Consider the following 24,923-nt stretch of genomic DNA (forward strand, 5'->3'; position numbering starts at 1 on the left):
CCCTGCTTAATGAAACCAAGAGCCCTCTGGGGTGCTTTGCCTGCTGGCGTGGCCAGCGAGTGGCAGGGCTGCTAAAGAGGTGTCCAGGCTGTGAACTGCTCTCTGTGATGCTGCTCCATCCTGCATCCCAGGCAGCTGGCTTCCAGCTGGACTTGCTGTCACACTAGTCCTGCTGCCCAGGAGGTGGCTGTGAAGAAAGGAATGTGATTTGCAGGTTCCCACAGGAGCTCGGGACACCCAGCAGTGGAGTAGGCCCAGGCTGACGGTGACATTGGTGAATTTGGGTTCTCACTATCTCTTTGACAAGTTATATAGAAGAAAATACATTTTTCAATTATTTAGCATGCAAAATCCTCCCCTCTTCTATAAACAGGAGCATTTTACAGGCAGTAGAAGATAGGTTCAACTACTGAACACATTTGGTTCCTTCCCCAGCTGTTCCTCAGCATCACCTACTCATATGACAGCAGAGCTATTGGCATGCAAGTCCAGGGGAGGCTGCAATACCATCGCTGTGGAAGCACCTCCTATGTCTTGAATAAGCATTCTCATCAAGCAGGTATTATGAGGGAGAGGGTATATGTAAATAAAGAAGTCTTAATGCATTTTTCCCAAAAATTTAATAAAAGAATCATATATAAAATCATAAATACAATAATCTCTTTATCCTTCACTCTCAAATACAACTTGTGTTCAAAGTGCCTAGCAGCTAGGCTTCTCATTCTGAAGCCATGTAGCTGTTCTGTAATACATGAGTTTGTTCCAATCCTTTACATCAAGGCAGAAAAGTTACATCCACAACTCAAAATTACTGACAAAAGTCAGGACTAATTTTCTGGACTTGTTGTGTACACACCTCCATAGACAGTTTCTTCAGGGATATCAATTTTATTAATAAAATAATGGTTTGTGATTAAGTTTAATTCTCATTGTTTCTCTTGTTCTAGAAACAAAATAATTAAGTTAATAACAAATGTATTGTAATCTAAGCATACTTAGAAGTATTCCAGAGCCACATTTTAAACACAAAAAAAAAAAAAAATTACATGTGGAGTTTTCAGCATCCTAGACTTAATATTGCTTTAACACACATCCATGGCAGTTCTCCAGAGATACACATGGAGAACACTTCTATGATTTCTGTGGTGTTCTGCACGACCATGGATCTTCAGAATTCTAAAAATAGGCTCAATGTGCAAATGCAAAGATGAAACACATTTTTTTTCCTCTGAGTGCAATTCTACAATTTCATGAAGATAGAAAACCTTAATTTTGCAAATAGAAAACTAAAACTAAAAAAAAAATTGCAAACAAATTATACAAAGGAAAATCACAAAAGCATTGGCTTTTAAAAGGCTGTGGTCATTTTTAAATGAAAACATTATATATGAAGTACCCAGGAAAAGACCATTAGTGTTCCTTATCAGGCACATACCTAAAATACAAACACACCCAGTGAGATGTCCCCTGCCACCACCAAGGTTGCTTTTCCCATGCTTGTGCCCTCTTGTGTTAATGCTTTCTCAACTAAAAGCTATAAATCTGTTATCTAAGTTTCCTTAAGTTAAAATAAGCAAATTATGACCAGAATAGAAAGAAAACTCATTGCCATAAGGCCACAGAAGCAATCCACAGTGCTAAGCTGCCTGGCAGAATCAATCCAGCACAATCTGAACACAGAGAACTCTTCAGTACTGACATGCTTGTGAAGATATGTCTGTGCATGCAGGTTAAAGTTAGGCTGCCCATAACCAAACATGTGCAGGAATACTGCAAGCAGCTGGTGAAAGATCGCTTGGGGTGGGGAGGCAGCTTAGATTCAGCAGGTAGCCCTTGCTAACATGGCTTATCTTTCTTTTTCCCTTCCAAACGGCACAAAATTCAGGGCAAGCACTGTGCACTTGGACCTGCAAAACCTCGAGCTACTTCAGACAACACTGCCAACTAGGAAAAAAAAATCACATTCATTTTCCATCTGGCAAGTTGACCCACTGCCAGCTCATGTCTGACCCAAATGATAGACCAAATTCTGGCCACCAAAAGCAGAAAGGTAATTTTTTGTCTGACCTTGCTCTGCATTTTGCTCATTCTCAAACAGCAAATCTAAACCTGTTCCCAAAATTTCATTTCGCATGCCCAGCCAATAAGGGTCAGAGTCATTTACTGTCTCCAGCAGCTGCTGCCCATACAACGGGGCTGGAGTGGCAAGTGTCCTTTGATACCCCCCTTCATGTTTTGGAAGCACCAAAGGAGGACTAGCATTACTAGCCGCAAGCAGAGGTGAACTCTGCCTCATCTGCTCGGGCTCAAACTTATGTTCCCCCCCATCATAACTGAAAGTGGAGCCCATCCCAAAGGGAGAAGTGCCTGACTTGGCATACAAACCGTTCTCAACACCCAGGCCCTGGTTAGCATTTAAGTAGTTTAAGACAGGCTTCCTGTACATATTCTCTTTAGCTGCTGGGTATTGGTGATCTGTACAAGGCTGGAAAACATCTGCGTCTGAGTAGAAGTTTTCAGGAAAGGACTTCTTCAGGTGCAGATACTCCTGTGTCTGCTGCACAGGGAGCGAGAACGGAGGGACACTCCCCACGCTTCCCGCACCTAGTGGGACCCCCGTTCCCGAACAGTCCAAACCGAAGTCAGCTGGGGTCTGACCCAGCGCTCCGAAAGTGTTGTCCAAGCTCCTGAAATGCATGTCGCGCCTTGAGTACAGCTGCCCCGAGCAGGACGGGGGCTGACCGCAGAAGCTCTGGCTCCCTCCCGGCAGGCCTGGCTGCGGGCAGAGGAGGCTCCGCTCTGTCCCCGGGCCCTGCTGCGCCGGGGGCCGCTCCTGGCCAGCGCACCGGGGAGCCTTCGGCTTGCCCGGCCTGGCGCAAGCGGCGGCTTCGCTCTTCTTGTGGTTGAGCTGCCGGGCTCTCCTGTTCTGGAACCACACCTGCGGAACCGGCAGAGATTGAGCACCCGGGCCGCCGGGGAAGCCGCTCCGCCACCCGCCTGTCCTCCCTCCCGGACAGCCCCTCTCACCTGGATCCGTGACTCGGGGATCTCGGTGAGGCCGGAGAGCTGCTCCCGCAGGGCGATGCCGGGGTACGGCTCCTTCTCGAAGGCGCGGACCAGCAGCTCCAGCTGCGCCTTGCTGAAGGTGGTTCGCTTGCGCCGGCCGCCCTCCCGGCCCGAGCTGGGGCCGGCGGGGAGCTCCCGGGGCTCGCCTGCGGGGAGAGAACGGCGAGCGGCGGTCAGCGGGGCCGGCCAGCATCCTCCTGCCCCAACGCCGCCAACGCCAGCACCGCCACCAATACAGCCACCACCAGTACAGCCACCACCAACACTGCCACCAACACCGCCACCAATATAGCCACCATCAAGACTGCCACCAACACCGCCACCAAGGCCCCCGGCTCCAGCCCGCCCGGGGCGGCTCACCGGCGGGTCCGGGTCTGGTGGCCAGGCTGGCGGAGGGGAGGCTGGAGGGGACCAGGCTAGCGGAGGGGAGGCTGGCGAGTTCCATGCTGGCCGAGGTCTGCGGGCGGTGGAACGAAGGACACTAGCTGCTCCGTGCCTTAATAGCTCTCCACCCCGGCCCTTAGCGACCCCCACCCACTGGGTCCGGCCCCCGCCGGGGCTCCGAGGGTGACTCAGAGCCATCTCCCACACCTCCATTGTCATCCCATCACCAAAATACACATAATGAGGGCTCGTCCCATCCAAGGAGCCAAAGCGTCTCCCAGCGAAGTCCCCGCTGCTGCCACCAGCCCATCCACCTTTTTTTAATTCAAATGGAGAGCGAATAATTTAATGAAGAAATCTTCCACCTTTGGTTCAGCTCTCTGAGGGAGCTCCCCTTCTCTCTGCACTGCAGGCCTGGAGCTCTGCTGGAAACCTGATGTTCCCCAAATTCAAGGAGGTTTCCATACCACCCTTCTCCTAAAGGCAAACCATCTTACTGCACCCAGGTGACAAGTCCTTGTTTTCCTCATTTGGTTACCCTGCTCCTATTCCCATCCAAAGGACATTTCTCATCAGCTTTACTGCAGGAAATAAAATGCTGGTGTCTTTACTAGACATTGCATCAATATCCAATGTTCACAGTAAAGGACAAAACCTCCCCCAGCACACTCTGAGGTCACCCAGGTCAGATGGAGCAGTGCCTCTCCAGACTACATGCTGAAGAGCTCAGCAAAGTCTTCCTTTCCTGGGAAAGCTTTTTTTTTCTCTTTAGACAGCTCTGTTCATCCAAGTCAGGTACAGAACAAGCAAGGTCTGTGCCCAAAGTGAAATAATGATCAACATATTAATTCCAAAGAGTGGCCAGAAATATCATTTAAGAGAGCCAAGGGTGACATAAGGGACTTACAGGGAGCAACAGTTGCAACATTGGAAAGGATTAGATGTTAGAAAATAAGCAAATCAATTAGGCAGTGTAATAATTTGTTAAATGAGGCCATTAATGGCTATCACTGAAGGTGTTCAAGAACAGCAACATCATTACATCATGTGTTTTTCATCTCAACATGTCCCCATTCATTTTTCAAATTTGGGACCCACTCCAGCTTGCTGTGAAGCTGAAGGGTACAGGGACAAAATGTGTGTGAGCTGGTACATACTTTGCATTCTGTAGGGACCAGTGCACCCATCATCCATGCTGCCACTTCTGGGTTGAGCTGCACAAGGGTTTTAACACCACACACACCATCACAGTGCTTCACAACAAAATGTTAATGTCCTTCTGCACAGGAATGACAGTCAGCTCCCATGAGTCTAGTACTCCAGAGGCCGGATTCCTTTAGCTTAGGTTAGCTCTGTTCTTAAGGCAAGATCGATGTCCTCAGAAACCACTACACCTAAATAATATTTCCAAGCAGAAGTGCATATGAAGACATTGAGAATTTCAGAGGGATGACAGCAGAAAGAAGTCCAAAACATCTGGAAACAACAGCTCAAAGCAATTTCTCAGTACTTCTCCCCTTTCTTATACCTTAGCATCCCCATAAGCCTGAACTGTCATAGCAGGAAACCATCCCACGATTTTTTTTTCCCTTTGGCTCCAGAATAGTTTGGAGTTTTTTCCTGTCCATGTAAACAGTAAAATTTGTATTTAAGCAAGAATTGTCATATGGGAGAAAGGAAAAAAATATGTCAGGTGGAAAATGGTTCAGCGGTTCTAGGAAGTGTAGGTGTTTCTAATCCTTCAGGTTTATTTAACTTCTGTTTTTCACATACATGTAAAGGTAGGGGTGGATGAAAGCACAGATACAAAAAACAGAGTTATAAAGCTTGGGGGCATAGTTTTATTGACAGCATTCACTATAGCAAATTCACCTTCAGATACTGATTCTTGTTCTAAGCATGAAGGGTTCATCTCTAGCTGTCTTGAAAACCCCACAGGGCTTTGCACATAGTCATGCACAAGCCATCTCCAGTGCACTCTTGGCTAGCAAAGCTCATGCAGCTGCTCCTTCAAAAAAGCTGATTTTTTTTCCTCCAATTTAGTTTTTGACAAGCTTTGTTCAAGCATTGGCATGGGATAGGGATGTACAGGGGCAAATGGTAAGAGAGAATTGGGGAGCCTCAATTTGAACTGCACAATAAAATATGGAATTGCATATGACCTTTCCACCTCTCTGCAATTCCAATACAACTGTCCATGGGGTACATGATACAATGGATCAAGGATACCAAGGATGTTTGAAGGGTACAAAGAGAGATTATTAATTCAGTCTGAACAGAGGGAATGCTAGAACAAATGCTTAAATTTTTCTTTCTGGATTTCCAGTTTTCATGGCAGAAAATATCATCTCATGGGACTAACTACAACACAAAGCTGTCCCTGTAGGCAGCCTGCAATATTGAGCCCAGAAGAGCAGGGAAACCTCCTCCCCAACACACACATACACACCTTATAGACACAGCCAGTGCAGAAGAGATAAGAAGGAGCCAGCAGAGGCTTGCACAGACTTGCACTGCTTGCTAACAGTGACTGTCCATCACTACTAGCTGGCTCAAGTAGAACATGCTTTTGTTAACATCCCCTAGCTATAGAGAGAGCAGTTCACACTTCCCCAAGTTATTGTTTGAGGCATTCTGCCAGGCAGCCCCTTTACACCCTTAATTTTCAGAGATTTTCTTTGCAATGCTAATTGATAGAGATTGCAGAGTTTTGTTTTTAAGTCAGATTCCAGGAAAGAAGATGACAATCGTTGCCTCCCCCTCTTTTTCCTCCTTTACTGCTGAGGCATATGGACTTGGCTAACATAAGAGCTCATTTCTGCCACAGCTGCAGTTTGACCATACACTAATCCATCAAGAACACTGACCAGCCCTTGCTGTCCATGTTCTCTTGGCATCTTCATGCATGTCAGTGATAAAACAACTGTTTGTGAGCTCATGCATCTCTTCTCTGAACTCTATCAGGAAAATAGTATTCTCATCCCTACTTTTGGTTCATTTCACAAACTGAGAAATGGGAAGAGTGTGGTAAAAGAAGCAGGAATACCCAGAGCAGCATGCTTAACAAAGCATCTCTTTGGTTCATAGATTGTCTTCAGACTTCCACAAAAATCCACAGAATTTCTCTATACATTTAAATAGAGTCCAAATGTGGAAACACACTCTGCCAAGGTTCCTTTACGCCAGTTGTGATACAAGTGCATCTACAGAGGAATCCTAATCACAGGTGGGATATGCTAAGAACAGAAATTAAGGATATGTAAGTAAAGGGCATTTAGGAGTGACAATTATTAGACAAGGACTAGCCACAGTGCTCTTTAAAATGGCTCTCGTAAAAAGGTTTGCGCCCATCCTACACAGGGCACTGGAAGCAGCTCTGTTCTGTCTCTCCAGAGCAGCCCTCATGTCAGGAGTTGCAAAGGTGGCCCCAAAGTCATGCCAACATGAGTGGTTTGCTGAATCACCCAGTGCAGCAGGGCTCTGGCACCAGGCGCCTGCCTGGGGAGTCTTAGGACAAACAGCCTTCAGAAATCCCTACATCAAACATTTTCTAGGGCAGTACAATGCTATTGATGTTTGAGCAGAACTTTCATCCTGAAGCAGGCAAGATCAATTTCACTAGTTGGTCTTCAGACATTAACACCTCATAAAGAGGATGCTCATGCCCTGCTTATCTGGAATGTGTCTTTAATTATCTTTTGGTACTGCGTTTTGCAGCCCATTACTTACCAGTCAACACTGCTTTAATTATGGGCTTGGCAGTAACAGGCAGCTCTTACATCATTGAAATAAAAATGCCAAAAAGGAACCCTGGTGAATTGCAAAGAGATTTCAAATCATGTTCAAATGGAAAACGGTGGAATTCAGCAAAGCAGCATGGATTCTCATTCACAAAGATTTCATACCATGAGCAGCACTCTCATGGCCAGGGGCACCCAGGAGCCCTCCAGAGAACATGAACAGACAAGTGATGGTTGTGCTCTCACCTGTTCCTCAGAGAAAGGAGCGCTTCCAGCAGCCTCACTTGCTTTGAAAAGTGTCCAGACATGTCCAGTGTCATGGTTGTCAGCAGGATAAGCAGGATGGAGGCCCATTTTGCACCTTGAGCAAAAAGAAGGCAACATTTATGACAATCCTTGCTTTTCAAGAGTATCCATTCCCCAGTCTAGAAATGGCTTTTGAGAGAGCTGTCACCTGGACTGAGCTTTCCCTTACAGTAAACACCTTTGTTATGCCACAGCATTGCTCTAGCCTTTTCTCCTACCAGAAATAAATATTGTTTCTAATGTTTCAAAGTGGAGGCAAAAAATATTGCTGAAAAACACCACACACTTTTGGGACATAGCAGGCTTGCTTATAATTCACACTAAAACCTATAGATTTCAAGGTGAAAAAGGCATTAGGCCAGTTCCAGATAACTTGGAATAATCTCACACTTTAGTATTTCTTATATTTAACTCTTTAAATATTAAAATCTATGGAACTGTTTGTAATGCTCTGAAATCCAGGAAAATTATAAAAAATGTCCTACCTCCAAGATCAAATGTCTGTCTTACCTGATATTTAACTCTTCACCAATGACTAAAACTGGATACCTGCCAGGGAAGGTAGGAATCTATAACCAGCTCAGTAAATGATATACTGGTACTTTTACTTGGAAATTTTGAAGACCTTGGTAATTTTCAGCCCAGAGTTTCTATTTAGTGAATTTATTCAGTCTTTCTCTTTTACATGTATGTAAAATTTTAGCTTTCAGAGCATCCTCTCACTAGGACATGTTATGTGAAACAACACCTAATTTTCTGTGTTCTGAATGTGCAACATGCTAAAATCATTTGGTGCTTGCTGCTGCCCACCCAAGAATGTGGAGTGACTTTCACTGATTCTATCAGTTCATACTGATCATTTTTTCATCAAACCCCTTCACTCTCTACCTTCAGCCACCTAATTTCCAGACTGAAGAATCCCATCGTGCTAGCTGGCCCATGATTATGTCCTTTTATAGTAACTGCTCCTCGCCTTCATTGTTCATGTTGTCTTTTCCAGAACTTTTTCTAGTTATGCTGCTTCCTTCATGAAAAAAGAAGATAGAGTGACTCAGAATTTAAGATGTAGAGGAATCATGGTATTTAAACTATTATGAAGGTAATGTGCAGGTTTTTTTCCAGTGCTTTCCTAACAGCTAACATTTGCTTTGTCTTTTTCACCCTCACTGAACTTGCATTCTCATAGAATAATCTATCAAACTCCAAGATCTCATTTCTGCATCATAATGATAATCTGTTGTGAAACCTGAGAACAGTTCCTTACATGTACCGTCACTATGCTGCCTACTGGTGAGTTTTTGAGTCCCGTGTTAATCTTGAAATAAATTGTCATCCCTGTCAAAAAGAAGGCTGACTTAAATTTTAAAGGAAGTAAGACCCCAGATAAAACTGAAGTCAAAGTATTTGTAAAAATTGTATCTCTTATGAAGTGATAGCCCAGCAGTACCCAATAATGTGTCCTGCTCTGCTGGAGGAAAGTCTGTGTTCTGTGGGACAGACCTTCCTCCCACAGGCACACAGAGCACTAATCTGCAGTTTGAACAGGCTGAGCCTCAGCCTGCAAAGGGTTAGGATGACCACAGGGAAGGACAAAGCAATAGCACAGTCTGCACCAGTGCAGGAATGGGCTGGAGTAGGATTTCCCTGTTCAATAAACCTAATGAATATTTTATCAGTATTCTTGACCCCTTTGAGCACACAGTAGAAAAGCCACACAGCCATGCAGTAGCAAACCTGTGGCCACTAAAATCCTGCCTCAGGAAACATAAAAAAATTGTGGATAAAATATCCTCCAGAAATCCAGCCTGGGCCTCCAGAGAGTTACTGAGCTCGGTTCAGTCTGGCAAGCCCTCGCTTGCTGCAGCACCACTGAGATGAATATGATCTTTAAATGTGGTGGTATTTCATGCCCAGTACAGTCAGGCTCACAAGCTACATTACTTTATGGTAATCCTTTTCCCTGTACTCTGTGCTGTCTCCTTCTCTGTCTCCTTTCCTTTGGGAGAAAGTGTCTGTCTGTTTGTGTAACTGCAGATACATCCTGTGACTGATCAGCTCCACAAGCACTACTGGACTCTTGGCACCCAGGAGGATCAGACCTTTGCACTGAAGACGCTTTAGGAAAAGGACTATCTTTTTCTTGTGCCTTGAGCACACCCACATGATACTATAGAAATACAACAAATCTCAACATCATAGTCTCCTAAACTTGATTATGATAACTAGTCACCTAAAGACGAGTGAATTTGGCCTTAGGGCTAGTCTGCTGGGACTGGAGACAAGTTGTCTGGAGTCTTCTCCTCCCTGTTTAAAGAACTATTGCTCTAACCTCTCTTGTCAATCCTATTCCTCCTCCCAAATGACATCCCCACCCATGTGGCTGTAGTGAAACCTGCTTCCCACCTATCCCACCCATCTGCTAGTAGTGAGTGACCCCATTTCTTTGCTAGATCTGTGCTGGATTTTTTCTACTGCACTTAGCTTTTCCATCACAATATTCCTATTCCAGACACATAGGAAAAAATACTCATGACTAGAAAACTGTATTAATTGCCATGACTTGTTCATTAACTGAGAAGCACAAAAAAGATCCATTAGTTGTTCCCAATGGACCCTCAAGAACAGTAAACTAAATGGAAGCCTTTCCTTTTTCTCAGAGCTGTACTCTGTGTTTACTGCCATATGCCTGGCAACATAAGGCAGTGTCTTTCCAAACAGGAAACAGTAATAAAGGGCTAGGAATTCCTTCAGAGAGAAAGAAGAAATAGTGTCAGATACCAAACACTATGTATTAAAACACACATGAACTGTCATGAAGTGGTTAAAGGACAGAACAAGGCATCAAAATGCTGAGGGTTTGCTGGAGATTTACTCCTTCATCTTGTTATAACCACTGTATCTGCAGTTGGATGCTGGTGTGCAGAGTCATGGCCCTGGATCTGTATGAAATATGCTTTTGAATAGTCTAAGCTACTCAGGTTTTTCCAATATGACCAGTATGAATAAGGCTGTCTGGTCACAATTTATCCTTGCAAAGTACATTCTGTTTTATTAACTACCCTCCCCAAATGACATAAAATCTTTTTTTTGCTTCCATACCTTCCAAAAAACCTTGTCAAATACTTATAATTCATATCCAGTTTTTAAAATTCCACCAATTCCATGTAGCATAAATCCAACATTTATAAACTGAGATTTCAAATGGATGTTACTTGTTAATATTTGATTTTTTAAGCTATCTCACATAATAAAAAAGACATCAGAGATGTCCACAAAATATTTTTAATAGGACTCATGTTACTGACTTCCAGCAGATATGGTTAAAAACAAGTAGAAAACTGTAAACTGCACAACTGTGGTCAAAACTGAAGCTCTCTGTGCAACCTGGATTTCAAATTGCTGAGCCTTGACTGTTTCATTACAAAAGTTTATTAAGACAGTGTTGGCTGAAGCACATCATGATAAAGGTGGCTGTTTCACCTTCCTCCTCCTCCTTTTTAATAAGGGAAAAAACCCCACAGTGATATTAGAATGAGCATGTGGAACTCTGACACAAATTCACCTCTAAAATGCACAAACTGAATTTGTAGTAAAATCAATGAGAATTTCATATGTTTATAACCTAAAGGTGTTACCTTGTTCTTAATCTTTACAAAAAATAAAGTATTTGGCTGGCACCTTTATAGCTGAAAATCTCCAAGACTTGAATTATGCTCATAATTGTGTTTAAAATATGATAGAAGTAGTTTTATCAAACATTCAAGGAATCCGATGACAAATTGAAAGGATACAGCAGACATATGTAAAGATTAACTCACTCCAAGTTGCAAAGGCTATTCACCACAGCAACAAACAATTATTATAGAACATTGTTTCTTCTTATGCACATCTCATTACACTCAACATTTCCTGTAAATATGGGGATCTGCTGAAAATCTTGTCCATTAACCTCAAAAATTTAATGCTTGTCAAATTGCAACACAAAATATTTTAAAAGACCATAGTTTTCCTTAGCTTCTCTACTCTTAGAAATAAAATATTAAGGTGATACAATCCTGAGTCCCCATTAAAAATTAAATTAAAAATGACAGGTTAACTAGTTACATTAGGAACCAAACATTAGGAACATTAGGAAGTGCTTGCAGCAGTTTCATTATAGCATTGTGCCATTTAGTTCTGATTAAAAAAAGTCCTGTTGATAATTTTTTTCCTTAGGTAACTTTCCCTGAACACATCCCATCTCTTTTATACCAGCTTCAAATCCAGTTTAAAATTGGCTCCAGTTTATTTCCAAGTAACTTCCTAAGAAAAGCCCAATCCCTAAATCCTTGCTGTTTAAACAAGTCACATCACTGACCCTAGCACGATGACTCATGCCATAAAATTTGTTCTGAATTTGACGAATCCTCCCTCCCCCTTCTCCGTTTTTTAAAGAAATTTTAAACGACAGAGAAGAGCTAACGTGTCTCTATCTGTTCTCTGGCATCCACCAGAACACCAAACAAAAGAGGCCGACTACCTGGCAAATACCCTTTGTACTTCCCGATGGAAGTGAGATAGCCAATATCTCTAAGTTAGAGATAGCAAATGTTTCTAAACGGGGAGGGAACAATTTTCTCCTCTAGTAGGTACAACAGGAACGTTAGTATTTGAAAATTGAAGAGAGTGATCTATTGATGTAAACAGCATGTGAAATGAGCCAGCTTTGTCTCAGGGATTAAGCAGAAAGAATGCACAGATCCATTTGGTTGTTTCAGTAGAATTAACCCATCTCAGTGTACGCACCCAGTCACTGTGGAGACTTCGGGACCCTCCTTCAGTAAAAAAAAAAAAATAATTTTTTAAAATTAATGTAGCTGTCTTTGAAACCTCAGAGAGGATCTTTTGTCCCATCCTCATGGTGCTATGTGGTTTTATACTTCATCTGTTGATTTTATAAAGAACATCTCTTTCAGTTTTAGATTCTTAATAAATACTTGAGTGCTTAATACCAACCTAATTTAAATCTAAACCAAGTAATACAAATGCAAGGGAAAAAAGTTTGTGTACAATTAAATTATAAAGGAATATGGGGGGTTTTTTTCCTTTCTAATTTTTTTTTAATTTTTTTTTTAGGATTATGCTTTCCCTCTTTTCTATGGCCTCGACTCGTATCAAACCAGACTCAGTTTAGCTATTTGTGCAGCCTGCAGCAGGGTGTAGCTGGGTTAGCGCATCTTCTCTAGAGCTTACAGAGCCTTGTCATGGGGCTGGCAGTTTGCTGATGCTCCCTACCAATATCTATATGTTCTCCAGCACAGGAAAGGCCTGAGAAGGGACAGGGAGCTGTGGCAATCCTGTCACAACTGGCATGTGTGTTCCAAATTACAGCTCTAAATCTGGCTTTGGTAAGCATGGCCAGAGCTACCTGCTCTCTGCACTCGGCCTTGATGATGTTCTGGGGTGTGGCATGCTGCTTAGAGCACTTTTTGGCACTGACCAGGATAAAAAGAAAGGAAATCAAAGTAGAAATTTCAGAAGTTATGGATAAATAGTTTTATTTCCTGTAAACTCGGCAAAGTGAATTTGTTCTGCATTTTTTCAATAATTCATGTAACAGTGTTCGGGATTTGTTGTTTCCAGTTTATTATACTTGACAATAAATGTCAATTCACTGACAAATATCATTTCCAATGCTGAAGCTACAAAAATAACTAGTCTGTCAAAAATATGAGGGTAGAATTGCAAATCCTTGCTAAATATGATAGAGCAAACTTTTCAGCTACTCTGGGAAATGATTCCCTCAAAATTAGTCATCAGATGTACCTAACAACACCAAAGAAACACAAGAAAGATTAATCACTGAAATCTGCGGACTTTCTCTTTTATTACACCTTCAAAGTAAGACAAAATGCCCCTTGAAAAGTATCCTGTAAGTAAGTGCAAGTCACTGACCGCTATTCAGAGAAACAAGATAATATTTAATGGCCAGCCTAGATGATGAAGGTCTTCTGGCTTTAAATTATTAAAACTGGAACTATATTCAGCTTCTTAAATACTCTAAAGACTCCTCTCTTTGTCAAGAGAAATAGCCTGTTTTAAAAAGTCAGGTCAAAGATGCTGTCCTGGATTAGAAATGGAATATCTAAATGTCCCCCAAAAAGGTCTGGGCAGGGAGTTGTCTTCATGAGCTATTCCACATTCAGTCCAAGTCTGTTGAGATGGCCCAGGCTGGTAGAGCTACCCATGACAGTCAATGGGGCTGGCAGCGAGTGGGAGCTGCTGCCACCCAGGAAGAATATCACTTAATAAAAAGATATATCAATTATTTTTGGCAATAGAGGAAGAAAAGTAAGCCAGCTCCCTGCCCTCTGCCCATGATGTCACAGTGCAGGCGGTCCTTACTGGAGTGTACGGTCTCTGACCCCACCTGGCCAGCAAGGCGAGTCTAACACGGGAAATGCAGCAGCAGCGCCTGGCGCTGACAGCCCGAGCCTCTGCTGTGCATGCACTGCAGCAGCAGCAGCGCCTGGCGCTGACAGCCCGAGCCTGTGCTGTGCATGCACTGCAGCAGCAGCAGCGCCTGGAGCTGACAGCCCGAGCCTGTGCTGTGCATGCACTGCAGCAGCAGCAGCGCCTGGAGCTGACAGCCCGAGCCTGTGCTGTGCATGCACTGCAGCAGCAGCACCTGGAGCTGACAGCCCGAGCCTGTGCTGTGCATACACTGCAGCAGCAGCAGCGCCTGGCGCTGACAGCCCGAGCCTGTGCTGTGCATGCACTGCAGCAGCAGCAGCGCCTGGAGCTGACAGCCCGAGCCTGTGCTGTGCATGCACTGCAGCAGCAGCAGCGCCTGGAGCTGACAGCCCGAGCCTGTGCTGTGCATGCACTGCAGCAGCAGCAGCGCCTGGAGCTGACAGCCCGAGCCTGTGCTGTGCATGCACTGCAGCAGCAGCAGCGCCTGGCGCTGACAGCCCGAGCCTGTGCTGTGCATGCACTGCAGCAGCAGCAGCGCCTGGCGCTGACAGCCCGAGCCTGTGCTGTGCATGCACTGCAGCAGCAGCAGCGCCTGGCGCTGACAGCCCGAGCCTGTGCTGTGCATGCACTGCAGCAGCAGCGCCTGGAGCTGACAGCCCGAGCCTGTGCTGTGCATGCACTGCCCTCTGCAGTCCCCGCCGCGCAGCAGCGCCCATCGCTCCAGCCCTGGGCTCGTCTGCACGCCCGAACACGGGCCGGGCTGTGACCTTCGGTGCTGGTGCGGGGGCAAGGTGGGCTCTCCTTGTGCGGGGCAGCCCCAGGCCCTCCTACCATGAAGCTCGGCCCGTCTCAGGGTTACCACCTTTGGACACGGTATTACAGGGAGACAGAAACAATTGTGTACAATGTTCTAAAGACGAAGAAATAAACTAATAGGCTACAAAAAAACAAACAAACTTAAACAATCAAACCCGACAGAAAAAAAAAACAAAAAACCCACACACACAGAAAGTTTAATTATAGAAATTCTCCCAGACATAAGAAATAAGTGGGGCCACACACTCTTCTCTCCTGCATCACCAAAATAACACAGGGAAATTTATTAATCAGGTGTAATTCCACATAGCCAAGCTCACTGGGTTTTGTAGATGGGATTCCCAGCAACGGTTTTATCACAGCAGGAATTTTTTACCAAACTCTCCTGTAATCTCCAAAGAACACCCCCCCCCCCCCCAAAAAAAAGGACGAAAAAAAAAGGGAGGGCGGGGAGGGGAGAAAGCACAGGCATGTCATTAACACAAAATTAACAGAACAGCCTGTTTAGCGTTCAGGCAAGGAGAGAGAAGAGCACAGTCAACACTTTAGCGTGTCTACACTGCCAGTCAAGCCAAGCAAACAGGTAGCAAAGCTCAAAGGAAAGCATAAACCCGCCCAACCCACCCCCCAACATTTCTACCCCTGAGCACTTGTCCCAAGGCCCTGGTGACTCATTACCGAGACCATATTCCCAAAAGGGCAGAGAATGGAAAATGCTGCGCTCAATACGCTTAGAATCGCTAGTTTTCAAAAGGGAAGGTACTCTGTACTGTTCTAGGTAACGACTGAACTTTTCATCGGTAGGAAGGTCAATAGCTGCGTATTTTAGCCCAGCAGCGAGCGCCCCCGCAGCCTGTGTCCCCGGGTGTGCTGCGGCAGGGCCAGGCACAGCCCCGCGCCCGCCCGGGCGGCACCGGGGACACGGCCGGGAGCCGCCTCCGCCCCGCTCGCTGCCACGAGAGGGCGCTCCGGCAGCCGGGCCCGGGCTGCGGAGGGAGCCGGGGCTGCCCCGGAGCCGGGGGCGCATCCCGGGCCGCCTCTGCTCCATGGTCCCGTTCTCTGCATTTTCTCCACCCCTACGCAGACTGCTGCAGTAAAGTAGCAAGGGGTCAAGCTGAAAACCTCACTCCAACTTCTGTGTTGTTCCACGCTGCGTTCGGTACAGAATCGCAGAATCGATTAGGTTGGGAAAGACCTCCGAGGCCACCGAGTCCAGTCTATGACCGAATGCCACCACCTTGTCAGCTAGACCATGAGACTGAGTGCCACATCGTCTTTTCTTAAACACCTCCAGGGACGGTGACACCACCACCTCCCTGGGCAGCCCGTTTCCATGTCTAATCACCCCAAACTTCCCCTGGTGTGGTTCTGGACTATGTTCTCTTGTCCTGACAATGACTCCCTGCGACAAGGGACCAATTCCCAGCTGGCTGCAACGTTCTTTCAGGTGGGTGTAGAGATGGATAAGGTCTCCCCTGAATCTCCTGGTCTCCAGGCTAAACAACCCCAGCTCCCTCAGCTATTCCTCACAGTTCTTGTGTTCTAGACCCTTCACCAGTCTCGCTGCCCTTCTCTGGACACATTCCAGCAGCTCAACATCCTTCCTAAACTGAGGGGCCCCGAACTGGACACAGCACTCGAGGTGTGGCCTCACCAGTGCCAAGCACAGGGGGATGATCCCTTGCCTGCTCCTGCTGATCCAGGCCAGGCTGCCATTTGCCTTCCTGGCCAAGTGGGCACCGTGCTGGCTCATATTCAGCCAGTGTCGACCGGCACCCCCGCTCTTTTTCCGCTGGGCCACTTCCCAGCCATTCTGCTCTCGGCCCGGGAGGAGCCCACACTCGGTAGCACCGGGTCTCCTTCCAGCCGCGGGCGGGCGGTGCCAGGCCGGCCCCCGCCCTGGGCCCGAGGGCAGTGCCCGCCCAGGCCCGCCCAAGCCCGCCTCCCTCCCGCCCGGCACCGCCCCCCTCAGCCCGGCCTTAGCGGCGGCGGCGGCGCGCCCCGAGCTCACTGCACGGCTCGAGCTCACTGCACGGCCCGGCGGGATGGCGGCGGCGGCGGAGCGTGGCCGCGATGGCAGCTGCCACTTCCAGCGCTCCCGGCTCATCTGGATGGTCGCCATCATCTTCGGCATGATCCTCCTCGGCGTAAGGAGCGGCGCGGGGGGGAGGGAGGGAGTCCGCTCAGAAGCCGCGGGGTGCGTGGAACAGGTTCCCTGAAGCGTCCCCTTGTCCGCCGAAACGCCGCTCCCTGAGATAAACGGGGAGAAAAGGGAAACCGGAGGTGCTGGTTTGGCTGTGCAGGGAGGAGGATGGGCAGAGCCGTGCAGGGAGGCCAGTGTGAGGGAGAAACCGCTTGGCCTGCGAGGGGCAGCGGGGCCGTGGCGCTGGGGGCGCGTCCCGGGCCCGGCCAGAGCAGCCCGGGGCGCGGGGCTGTGCGGGACTGGTGCCCCGGGAAGGGGCTGCAGCACTCCCAGAACCGGGAGCTGAGGCACTGAGCATCGACACAGCTCGCTCCCGGGCAGCGGTGGGGCATGTCAGTCCGTAAGGTGCATTTACAGGTGAGGGCTTTAGGCACGGGCTGTACGAGGTGATGGTGTTGGAAAACAAGAGTTTAGCCACCACGTTATCTTAATTTCTAAAAACGGGCTTTGCCTAACTTGTTGGATTACTGGAGCAGGGATATTAAGGGCTATTTCGATGTATCTGACGAGTTTATGAAAGTCATTCCTTGACTTTCACATGTGATTTTCCTTCTGTTTGCACAGATATTCTAAACTTAAGAACCGTCACTGTAAAAATGATGGTCAAGGCACATCAAGCGACTCACAAAACAGTTTTTGCACTGTTTCAAGAAACAGAATGAGCTTTAAGCAGATTCCCTGTTTAAACTCATCACCTTGCCACATCTTTGGTATAGCTAAATTTACATTTAGTGAGAAACTGCAGTGTTGATACTAGAAGGCAGTGTGAACTTTGGCCTGACTGAGTGGTCACTTTACATCCCCAATGGACTCTGAAGTGCACAGCTCATCACTCACTGCCTGCTTCTCCTCCCTGGCTTTGAAATCAGGGTGCACGGTGGTAAACACCGTGGACAGCTCTGTGACAGGAAAGAAACTGCATCTCTGGTCTTGGAATTCGTGCTTAGTTATCTTCTGTGCCCTGTTAAAAATAAACAAAATCTGACATTTTCTTTTTAGGGGACAAAAGAAGAAAGACTGATCCCCTACTTTTAGATAAATAGTTATTCCTCTTAAACAGTGTGTGTATTCATTGTTTGGCTTCTTCAGGTCACTTGCCTCAGATCAACTTCTTCAGGACAGAGACAATGTAGGTTTTGCAGCTTCCATGTCTAATAGGTAATGAGCTTACAACTTAAAGGCCACTTAACGTGCAGATGCACTCTTGGTACCCAGACAGCAACCTTAAACTTATCCCCTTGGCATCTGGTTTGTCAAGGAATAGAAATTCCCTAGTTGTTGCCTTTCAAAGGCTACTGGAAGAATATGGTCCTTGGACAAGGTTAGTGGAATGAAAGAATTTAAGTACTATGAATAAATAAGCCCTAAACTAATGGGGTTCAAAACTAAAGCTATTTTGAAGGTTAAATTGATTCTACCTTGAAGTAAGATAACTATCTTCTTCTTTTTTTTTTTTTAGTGGGTAACACTTTGGCCTTCCACTATACCTTATAGTTACTTGGGAATATTTGGTACCTTTCTTAATTATTTAGTGGAGCACCACCACAAATGGGTATGCTACGGGTAAGTTATATTTGACTGTGTTATTATTTTGCCTCTCTCTGACTCTTGTACTTAGTCTGTGTTAACAAGCTTTCCTGTAACCCAGTTGTTAATTAGATTTAAAGAGCTCTCCTTTCAAGCTCATTACAATTAAGGGTGTGGGGTAATAAGTATGTAGAGGACTAGACAGGATAAGACCAGTTTGATAGTTTAAAAATTCAACTTTGAGTTTGGCATCACTGGTGGCTTAACAAGAAAGGGTAAAATGTTAAGATACTGCTTTTGATGACAGTTATTAGACCAAAGTTATACTTGTATCATCTACTGAAAGTCTTTTTTTCCCTCTAGTTGTTACTTGAGCAATTCTTTCTTTAGGAGTCTTTTACATCCAGCTTCAATTAAAGCACATATTCTACCCTGGTACTCACTTATCCTGATCTACATGAGAAGTAACCTACTGAATAAATTGCATAGTGCTAAGTTTTGCTGGGTTACAAAACTTAATTTTTGCTACTTTAATTAACAGAAGAGCCAAAAAATATTTCCTTGAGCTCAGTGACTTCCTGTAAAGCTAGAAATCAGTAGGGCTTTCTTGTTTATTTTTCCATTCATCTTGTAGAACCTTCATCTTTTCTCAGAGCATCTTTTGCTTTAGCAAGGTATTGGATTAATCCTAACTGAATATCCTGTCTAACTTTTTTTTTTCCCTACAAAAGCTTCTGTATAAAAATTTGTAGGCCAAGTGTGGCTTATCAAGTCACACTATATATTCTGAATCTATACATACAGTTGTTTTTGTAGAACTAAATCTGTAAAAACTTAAGTAGCTCTTTAGAACCACTAAAAATACTTGTGTAAGTAAAAGGATAGATTTTGCATGCTTAACTAAGATTAACTTGTACTGCTTTCACTAAGCATTTGGCTTTTTGGCTTAATCCAAGTGCTGAAAGTTTTGGAAGCCTAGTGGATGCTTCAAATAGCAGGTCAAGGCTTATTTGCACAAGTTACAGTTGTTCTGATTTTCTCAGTGGACTTCAGTTTTTTTGAAGTGTACACTTGGGGATTTTTTCAAGATGAAAAACACCCCTTCCTTTCTAGATTAAACTAAGTTGTCACTTCACTGCTTCTAGATTTATATTCTCTGCATAATGCATCTTGGATACAACAGCGTTCTCCCTGATTTTCAACAAAATAAACCATGTTTTCTTTCCACCAGGTTCTGGATATCCTGGTTGATTCACGTAGTGGAAGCTCTCTACGGTATTAAGTTATGCCAGTAAGTTGTTCCCTCCTCTCACTCCAACATAGGTTCTTTGCAAAGGATTTCTGAATCAAGTAACACAAGCTATAGACTGATTGTGGTGGCTCTCAGCAGCAGTGAGTTGAGAGGATGCTGGTGAAACTCTTGCTGCAGTGATAGTTTGCTGTCCTCCATGGTTGGTTGCTGCCAGTCCTCCCAGTGGTTATTGTTGTGCAGGGCAGCAAAACCAAGGGCTGGCAACTTGCAGAACTGGCAGCAGCAGTGTTTGCCAGAGCTTGTCTGGCGGCCTCTGAACTCCCTGTTCACTGGGTAACTGCTGCTCAGGAGGCAGAGGGGGCAATAGATAGTGTAGAAATAGTCTGATAACTTCAGGTGTTAAAATTTTATCAGATCTTACCTCATCAGGATTGCGATACTGCTAATTACAGGCTTAAACAATTGCGTCTGTATTGTGAGAATACAATGGGACACTTTCATCTGGGCACTCTTTCAGATCTACTTGCATCTGCAGGTCAGTGGGATAAAATACATGAACTGATAGGGCTGTGCAAGCCAGGCCATCTCAGCCTTATATGAGGATAACAATTTACCTGGAAAGGAGCACTGTCCAGACACATTGTCCTTCTGTTCATTTGACCTGTGGCTGCAGTAATTCAGAAGAATGTAGATTACTTGTTTAGGTTCTCATGCTCTGCAGCGTAGGTGACCAGTCTGTTTGCCATGGTACAAACGATGGGTTTCCACTTCATTTGGGTGTCTGTCCCAGGCTTCTCAGGTAACAACTCTTGGAAACAACAGGATTTTGTTTCATGCAACACTGCAGAAGTGTTTTTTTTAAGATAGTAGAAAATGGATGAATAATTACTTCCCTCAGAATTAGAGTTAGTAGAAATTTTGTGTTTATCAGACTCTCATTTTAAGTTATGTAGCTTTAAAGTTAAAACTTTAAGTCTGAGTGTGTAAATAAATGGATATCTGGGCCTAAGGTGACTTTTAAGTATGAGAAAACTTGACTACCAGTGAACATACCAAATGAGTGTATTGTAATTTATTTTACTAATGAAGTTTTACAGAGTAGTGTTAAAACCCACAAAAAAAAACCCAAAAACCAGAGATGGCCTGCCCATCATCATCTCATCAGAAATGCTGCTTTAGAGTATCAAACAATTGTACTTCTGTGAGCACCAAACACCATTTATTTTTACTTATCTAACAGTTATGTCTACATTGCAACTTCACAAAGGAGGCACAAGGAAAAACTGTGAGGACTCAGATACAAATTTGTTAATCAGCAGTAGTATTGTCATTGGCTCTTGGCCTGCATGTGATCTATTTATTAAGCTTGCTTTGTAGTAACAGGTAAATTTCTTAAGCTTTTGTTCTTCAGGTTCTGTGCTAATTTGAAAATAGTGCAGCTGGGATTATAAACAAAAAAGCACAGCTATGCCTGACAGAATTGTTTACTGGAAATGTGCAGTCCCTTGGGTTTGCTGTTGTGTTTGTATTTGTTCCTTTCAGTAGAGCACTTCTCAAGAACAGTGGAGGAGAAAATGCCACTTTCTGTAGTGTACAGAAAAAGCCACATATGTTACATTAAAACTAGTCACATATGTTACATTAAAACTAACTAACATAGGAAGGTCTCTCCTTCATAAATAAGGTGAAATGCCTTCAGCCCTTTTACCTGTTTTTGTCCAGCCACAAATTCAGGTACCAGTGTTTCTCTATCCCTCATTACAGTCATTGTCAGGTCTCTGCTCTGCCAGCATAAAGTCTCCCTTGACTAACATAGTCAACAAGAAATGATACTCAGACTTCTGTATTAAGATCAGTACTGAGCTACTCCAGTTTCTTGGTACTTTGCACACAGGCTTCAGTAATTTCAAATTAAGTAATTTCAAAGATTGAGATTGCAATTTATATATTGTTGAGGAAATTGCATGCATAGAATGTTTGAAAGACTTTTTGTTCAATAAATAGCTTAAAATCCTAAAACCACAAGAACTGGTAATGTTTAGTTAGCACAGGAAGTGTCTCCGTAGATGGAAACTAATGTGCTGAAATGTTCTAATCCAGTCTGAATCTCAAGGATGGGTGGAAATAGCTAACCTTACTTAATAAGTACCAGCACAACCTGCAGGAGTGTAAGTTTTTTGACACGTTTTGTGGTTTTGTTATGTTACAGAGCTAAAGGAATCACTGACCCAGCTGTCCAGTTTCAATGGTTCGTTCAGACCCTTTTATTTGGATATGCTTCCTTTGGTCTCCTGGTGTCTTACAAGCCTGCAGCCAAGAAGCAGTACTAGAAGACAATGAAAGAAGTCACTTCTCACATACTTCATCTCATTTTTCTGAAAAGACCCCCACATACATGTCTAGGTGCTGTAATTAATTAGCTAAACTACATTCCTGCTGCATGAAGCAGTGTCCTTCTCCCCAAGCAACTCTCCTCTTACTAATCAACAATTAGAATTCACAGGGCCCTGTGGATAGTTCAGTAGAAAATCAGCCCTGCAGTCTTGGCACTGCCAAATTGTAATCCTATTTATTATGCAAGAAGCCATAAGTTGCTCCTTTGCAGATTTTGACATGTAAACTCTGTCACTGACAGCTGGTAGCAGTGATTGATAAATTACCTTTTCATGAGGAGAATTGTTCTTCTGCAACAGGGAGGGTTATTGACAGCCACAAGGCAGCTTGCACCTGTTTTGTAATAAGATTTAAATTTACCTATGTTTTCTCTGTGGGACTGATGTTGTTAAAGCCTGCTCTTTGTACTTGTTTTGTCTCCTTGTTTTGTTCCACAAAGGACAGACCACTGTACTGCTGAAGGCACATTGAAAAGACCACGTCTCAGCTCAGGCTGAGGTGCAGTGAGCTTGGATACATAAAGCACTTTAACTGGGTTTGATACAAGTGCCTTAAAATTCATGCAGTGTGACCTCATATTTTTAATGAAGATTTTAAGTTACGAGTTACTGTAGTAAAAAGTAGCTTTGAGGGCAGCTTTTTTGTAAAGTAATTTATTATCCAAAGAAAAAAATATTGCTCAAAAATCTAGCTGAAAAGTTGATATTTGGGAATGAAATTAGACATAGTGAACAAACATATACCACTGTTTCCCAGATGCTGGTCTTCTGAAACCTAAGGTTGAGAGACCATCATAAGCACCCCTCAAGAGTATTTTCTGTATGTGTAGTGAGTCTTGAGTCTTCCATCAGATTGTCTTTTACTTTTGAATATTTGAACAAGAATTTAGCCTGTGTAGTTTTAGCACTTTTAAAAGGAATAACTATTTGAAGTACTAACTCTGGTGCAGGGAGAAGTTTTATCATACTGCTTGCCATGATACTGTTCTGGAAGAAAGGGTAAGAAAAGGTTGTTTCTGTAACCTCTAAGATCTCCACAAGGCAGTAATGAATAACTTTGTGCCCTGTGCAGTACCTACAGACTGTAACACTTCAATGTGGGAAGCCTTATTCAGGCACAGGTACATGAAGTTTTTGCTTTCAGTGGGTACTAAAAGCCTGGAGGACTGAAGGGTTTGACATGGTGGTTTGTGGTTTGGGTTTTGTTGTTGTGTTTAATGGCAAACTGTTAACTTAAATATTTTATAGAGAAGTAGAAACCCGTTCTGTGGCTATAAATCCAACAGGAATGTCAAGAGCCTGAGCTTTCTTTTACTGTGTAACCTTTTGTCTTAGTCTGTGACCCGGGAATAAAGATTTTTAAAAAGTGAGGAAGTTGTTTTTCTTTCTAATTCATCCTAGAAATAAAATGCCCCTACAAAATACATAGAAACCTTCTTGACACCATTATCAGTGTTCACACTTGGAACACCCAGGATCAGCTTTTTGGAGTCCCATCACTGACACTACGCTGCCTTCCCCTCCCATGGCCAGGCTGCCCTCCAAGCACTGGTCAGGCTCGGCCTCAGCCCTTCCACTGGGCTCTGGGATGGCTACAGGTAAATCACAGCTCTGAGACATTAACTACATCCTGTTAGACTCCCCCTAATTAGACAGGCTTCCTTTTAGACAGGTGATGGCAAAGCTTCCTAAGGGCAGCCCAAGTAAGCTACAGTAGAAAAAGTTATGTACTGCCTTAGTTAAAAAAAAAAAGATCAAGTTAGAACAAGTTTTAGCCAGGCACAGCACCATTGTTTGAAGCCTCTCTGGGATTTGTTTTGTTTAGGATGACAGATTTCAGCAGCTTTCACTGTGGAGGTTGCTGGGCCTTGCTTATCAAAGATTTTGCAGCTTTTTCTTTTCTTTTTTTTGCAAAGAAATGCAACTCCCAGGTATTCATCTACCTTCAGACACTTTCCCTAGCCTTTGCTTTTCAGCAGTTCAGTTTTAACACTTGTTTAAAAAAACCACAGAAACCCCATAAAAATAAAACCTCAAACCAACCAGTGTTTGCTGCCAGCCTCTGTCCCAGAGCTGTTATCAGCACAGATACCTGTTTGATAAAGTTTTGGAGGCTTCACAACATGAACCCAACTGCTGCAAACATGAGGAGTATGGGATAAGCAATACTGACTGGCCTTGAGGAAAAGGAAGAAACCCACAGCATGACAAGATCAAAAATAATAGTGAGATACCATTTCTGAGTAAGTGTTTATAGTGCCTGTAACATCACAGTAAGATAAACATACCTTTAATATGTTACAAAATTATTTTAAAAGCCATCAGGAGCACAAATCCTGGTTGGCACCACACTCAGCTTACAAAAACACACATTCCTGGCTTTGACAGGCTGGAAATGCTGCTGGTTACACCAGACACAAGCATTTCTCCAGGCTAGTCCAATAGCAGCAATAAAGGATCACTCTTAATCAGTTAGAGCAACTCTTCTTTCCACTGCAATCAAAATGCGCTTTACGCAACAGAAGGGCAGAGCAGCAGAAGTGCACCCTGTCTTCCCAAAGGCTGGGCTGGGTGTCAAACCATCCCCAGCAGCACCCAACACACCCTGCTTGCCAGAGGAAAATACCTGTAAATCAAGAAATTCACTGTAACAAAATATTTTAAAATATTGCTTCCCACTGAGAGGAATGAACCCCAATGAAACATACAGAAGAGCTTTTACTTTTGAAAAAGACCACAAAATAAGAAGGTAAATCATCAGGAAATGATGGAGATGACATCAA

The 24,923-nt window shown here is 44.3% G+C and overlaps 2 protein-coding genes across 2 annotated transcripts; one reads left to right on the forward strand and one right to left on the reverse strand.

Annotated features, from left to right (window-relative positions):
• Nucleotides 1-677: 677 nt before the first annotated feature.
• Nucleotides 678-15,813, reverse strand: LOC131580321 (uncharacterized). Its single transcript, XM_058841381.1, has 3 exons — nt 15,444-15,813; nt 3,028-3,764; nt 678-2,938 (listed from the first exon to the last, which is right to left on the reverse strand). The coding sequence occupies exons 1-3, from the start codon at nt 15,811-15,813 to the stop codon at nt 2,000-2,002; spliced, it is 2,046 nt and encodes a 681-aa protein (XP_058697364.1). The 3' UTR covers nt 678-1,999.
• A 907-nt stretch (nt 15,814-16,720) lies between these two features.
• On the forward strand, nt 16,721-23,510 carry TMEM254 (transmembrane protein 254). Its single transcript, XM_058841907.1, has 4 exons — nt 16,721-16,912; nt 18,428-18,531; nt 19,727-19,786; nt 21,957-23,510. Exons 1-4 carry the CDS (start codon nt 16,811-16,813, stop codon nt 22,075-22,077), a joined length of 387 nt encoding a protein of 128 aa, XP_058697890.1. The 5' UTR covers nt 16,721-16,810; the 3' UTR covers nt 22,078-23,510.
• Nucleotides 23,511-24,923: the final 1,413 nt, after the last annotated feature.

Source organism: Poecile atricapillus, chromosome 6 (assembly GCF_030490865.1).
Source record: "Poecile atricapillus isolate bPoeAtr1 chromosome 6, bPoeAtr1.hap1, whole genome shotgun sequence".
Taxonomy (NCBI): Eukaryota; Metazoa; Chordata; class Aves; order Passeriformes; family Paridae; genus Poecile; species Poecile atricapillus.

What these genes read in the sequence shown, in the direction of transcription:
- LOC131580321 (XM_058841381.1), bottom strand. Translation starts at nt 15,813, where the DNA reads ATGGAGCAGAGGCGGCCCGGGATGCGCCCCCGGCTCCGGGGCAGCCCC. An exon ending in CTTTTGGGAATATGGTCTCG is followed by an intron (nt 3,765 to 15,443) that starts GTAATGAGTCAC and finishes AATTAAAAAAAG; the next exon opens with GTGGATGGGCTGGTGGCAGC. An exon ending in TCCCCGAGTCACGGATCCAG is followed by an intron (nt 2,939 to 3,027) that starts GTGAGAGGGGCT and finishes CCGGTTCCGCAG; the next exon opens with GTGTGGTTCCAGAACAGGAG.
- TMEM254 (XM_058841907.1), top strand. Translation starts at nt 16,811, where the DNA reads ATGGCGGCGGCGGCGGAGCGTGGCCGCGATGGCAGCTGCCACTTCCAG. An exon ending in TCGGCATGATCCTCCTCGGC is followed by an intron (nt 16,913 to 18,427) that starts GTAAGGAGCGGC and finishes TTTTTTTTTTAG; the next exon opens with TGGGTAACACTTTGGCCTTC. An exon ending in CACAAATGGGTATGCTACGG is followed by an intron (nt 18,532 to 19,726) that starts GTAAGTTATATT and finishes TCTTTCCACCAG; the next exon opens with GTTCTGGATATCCTGGTTGA.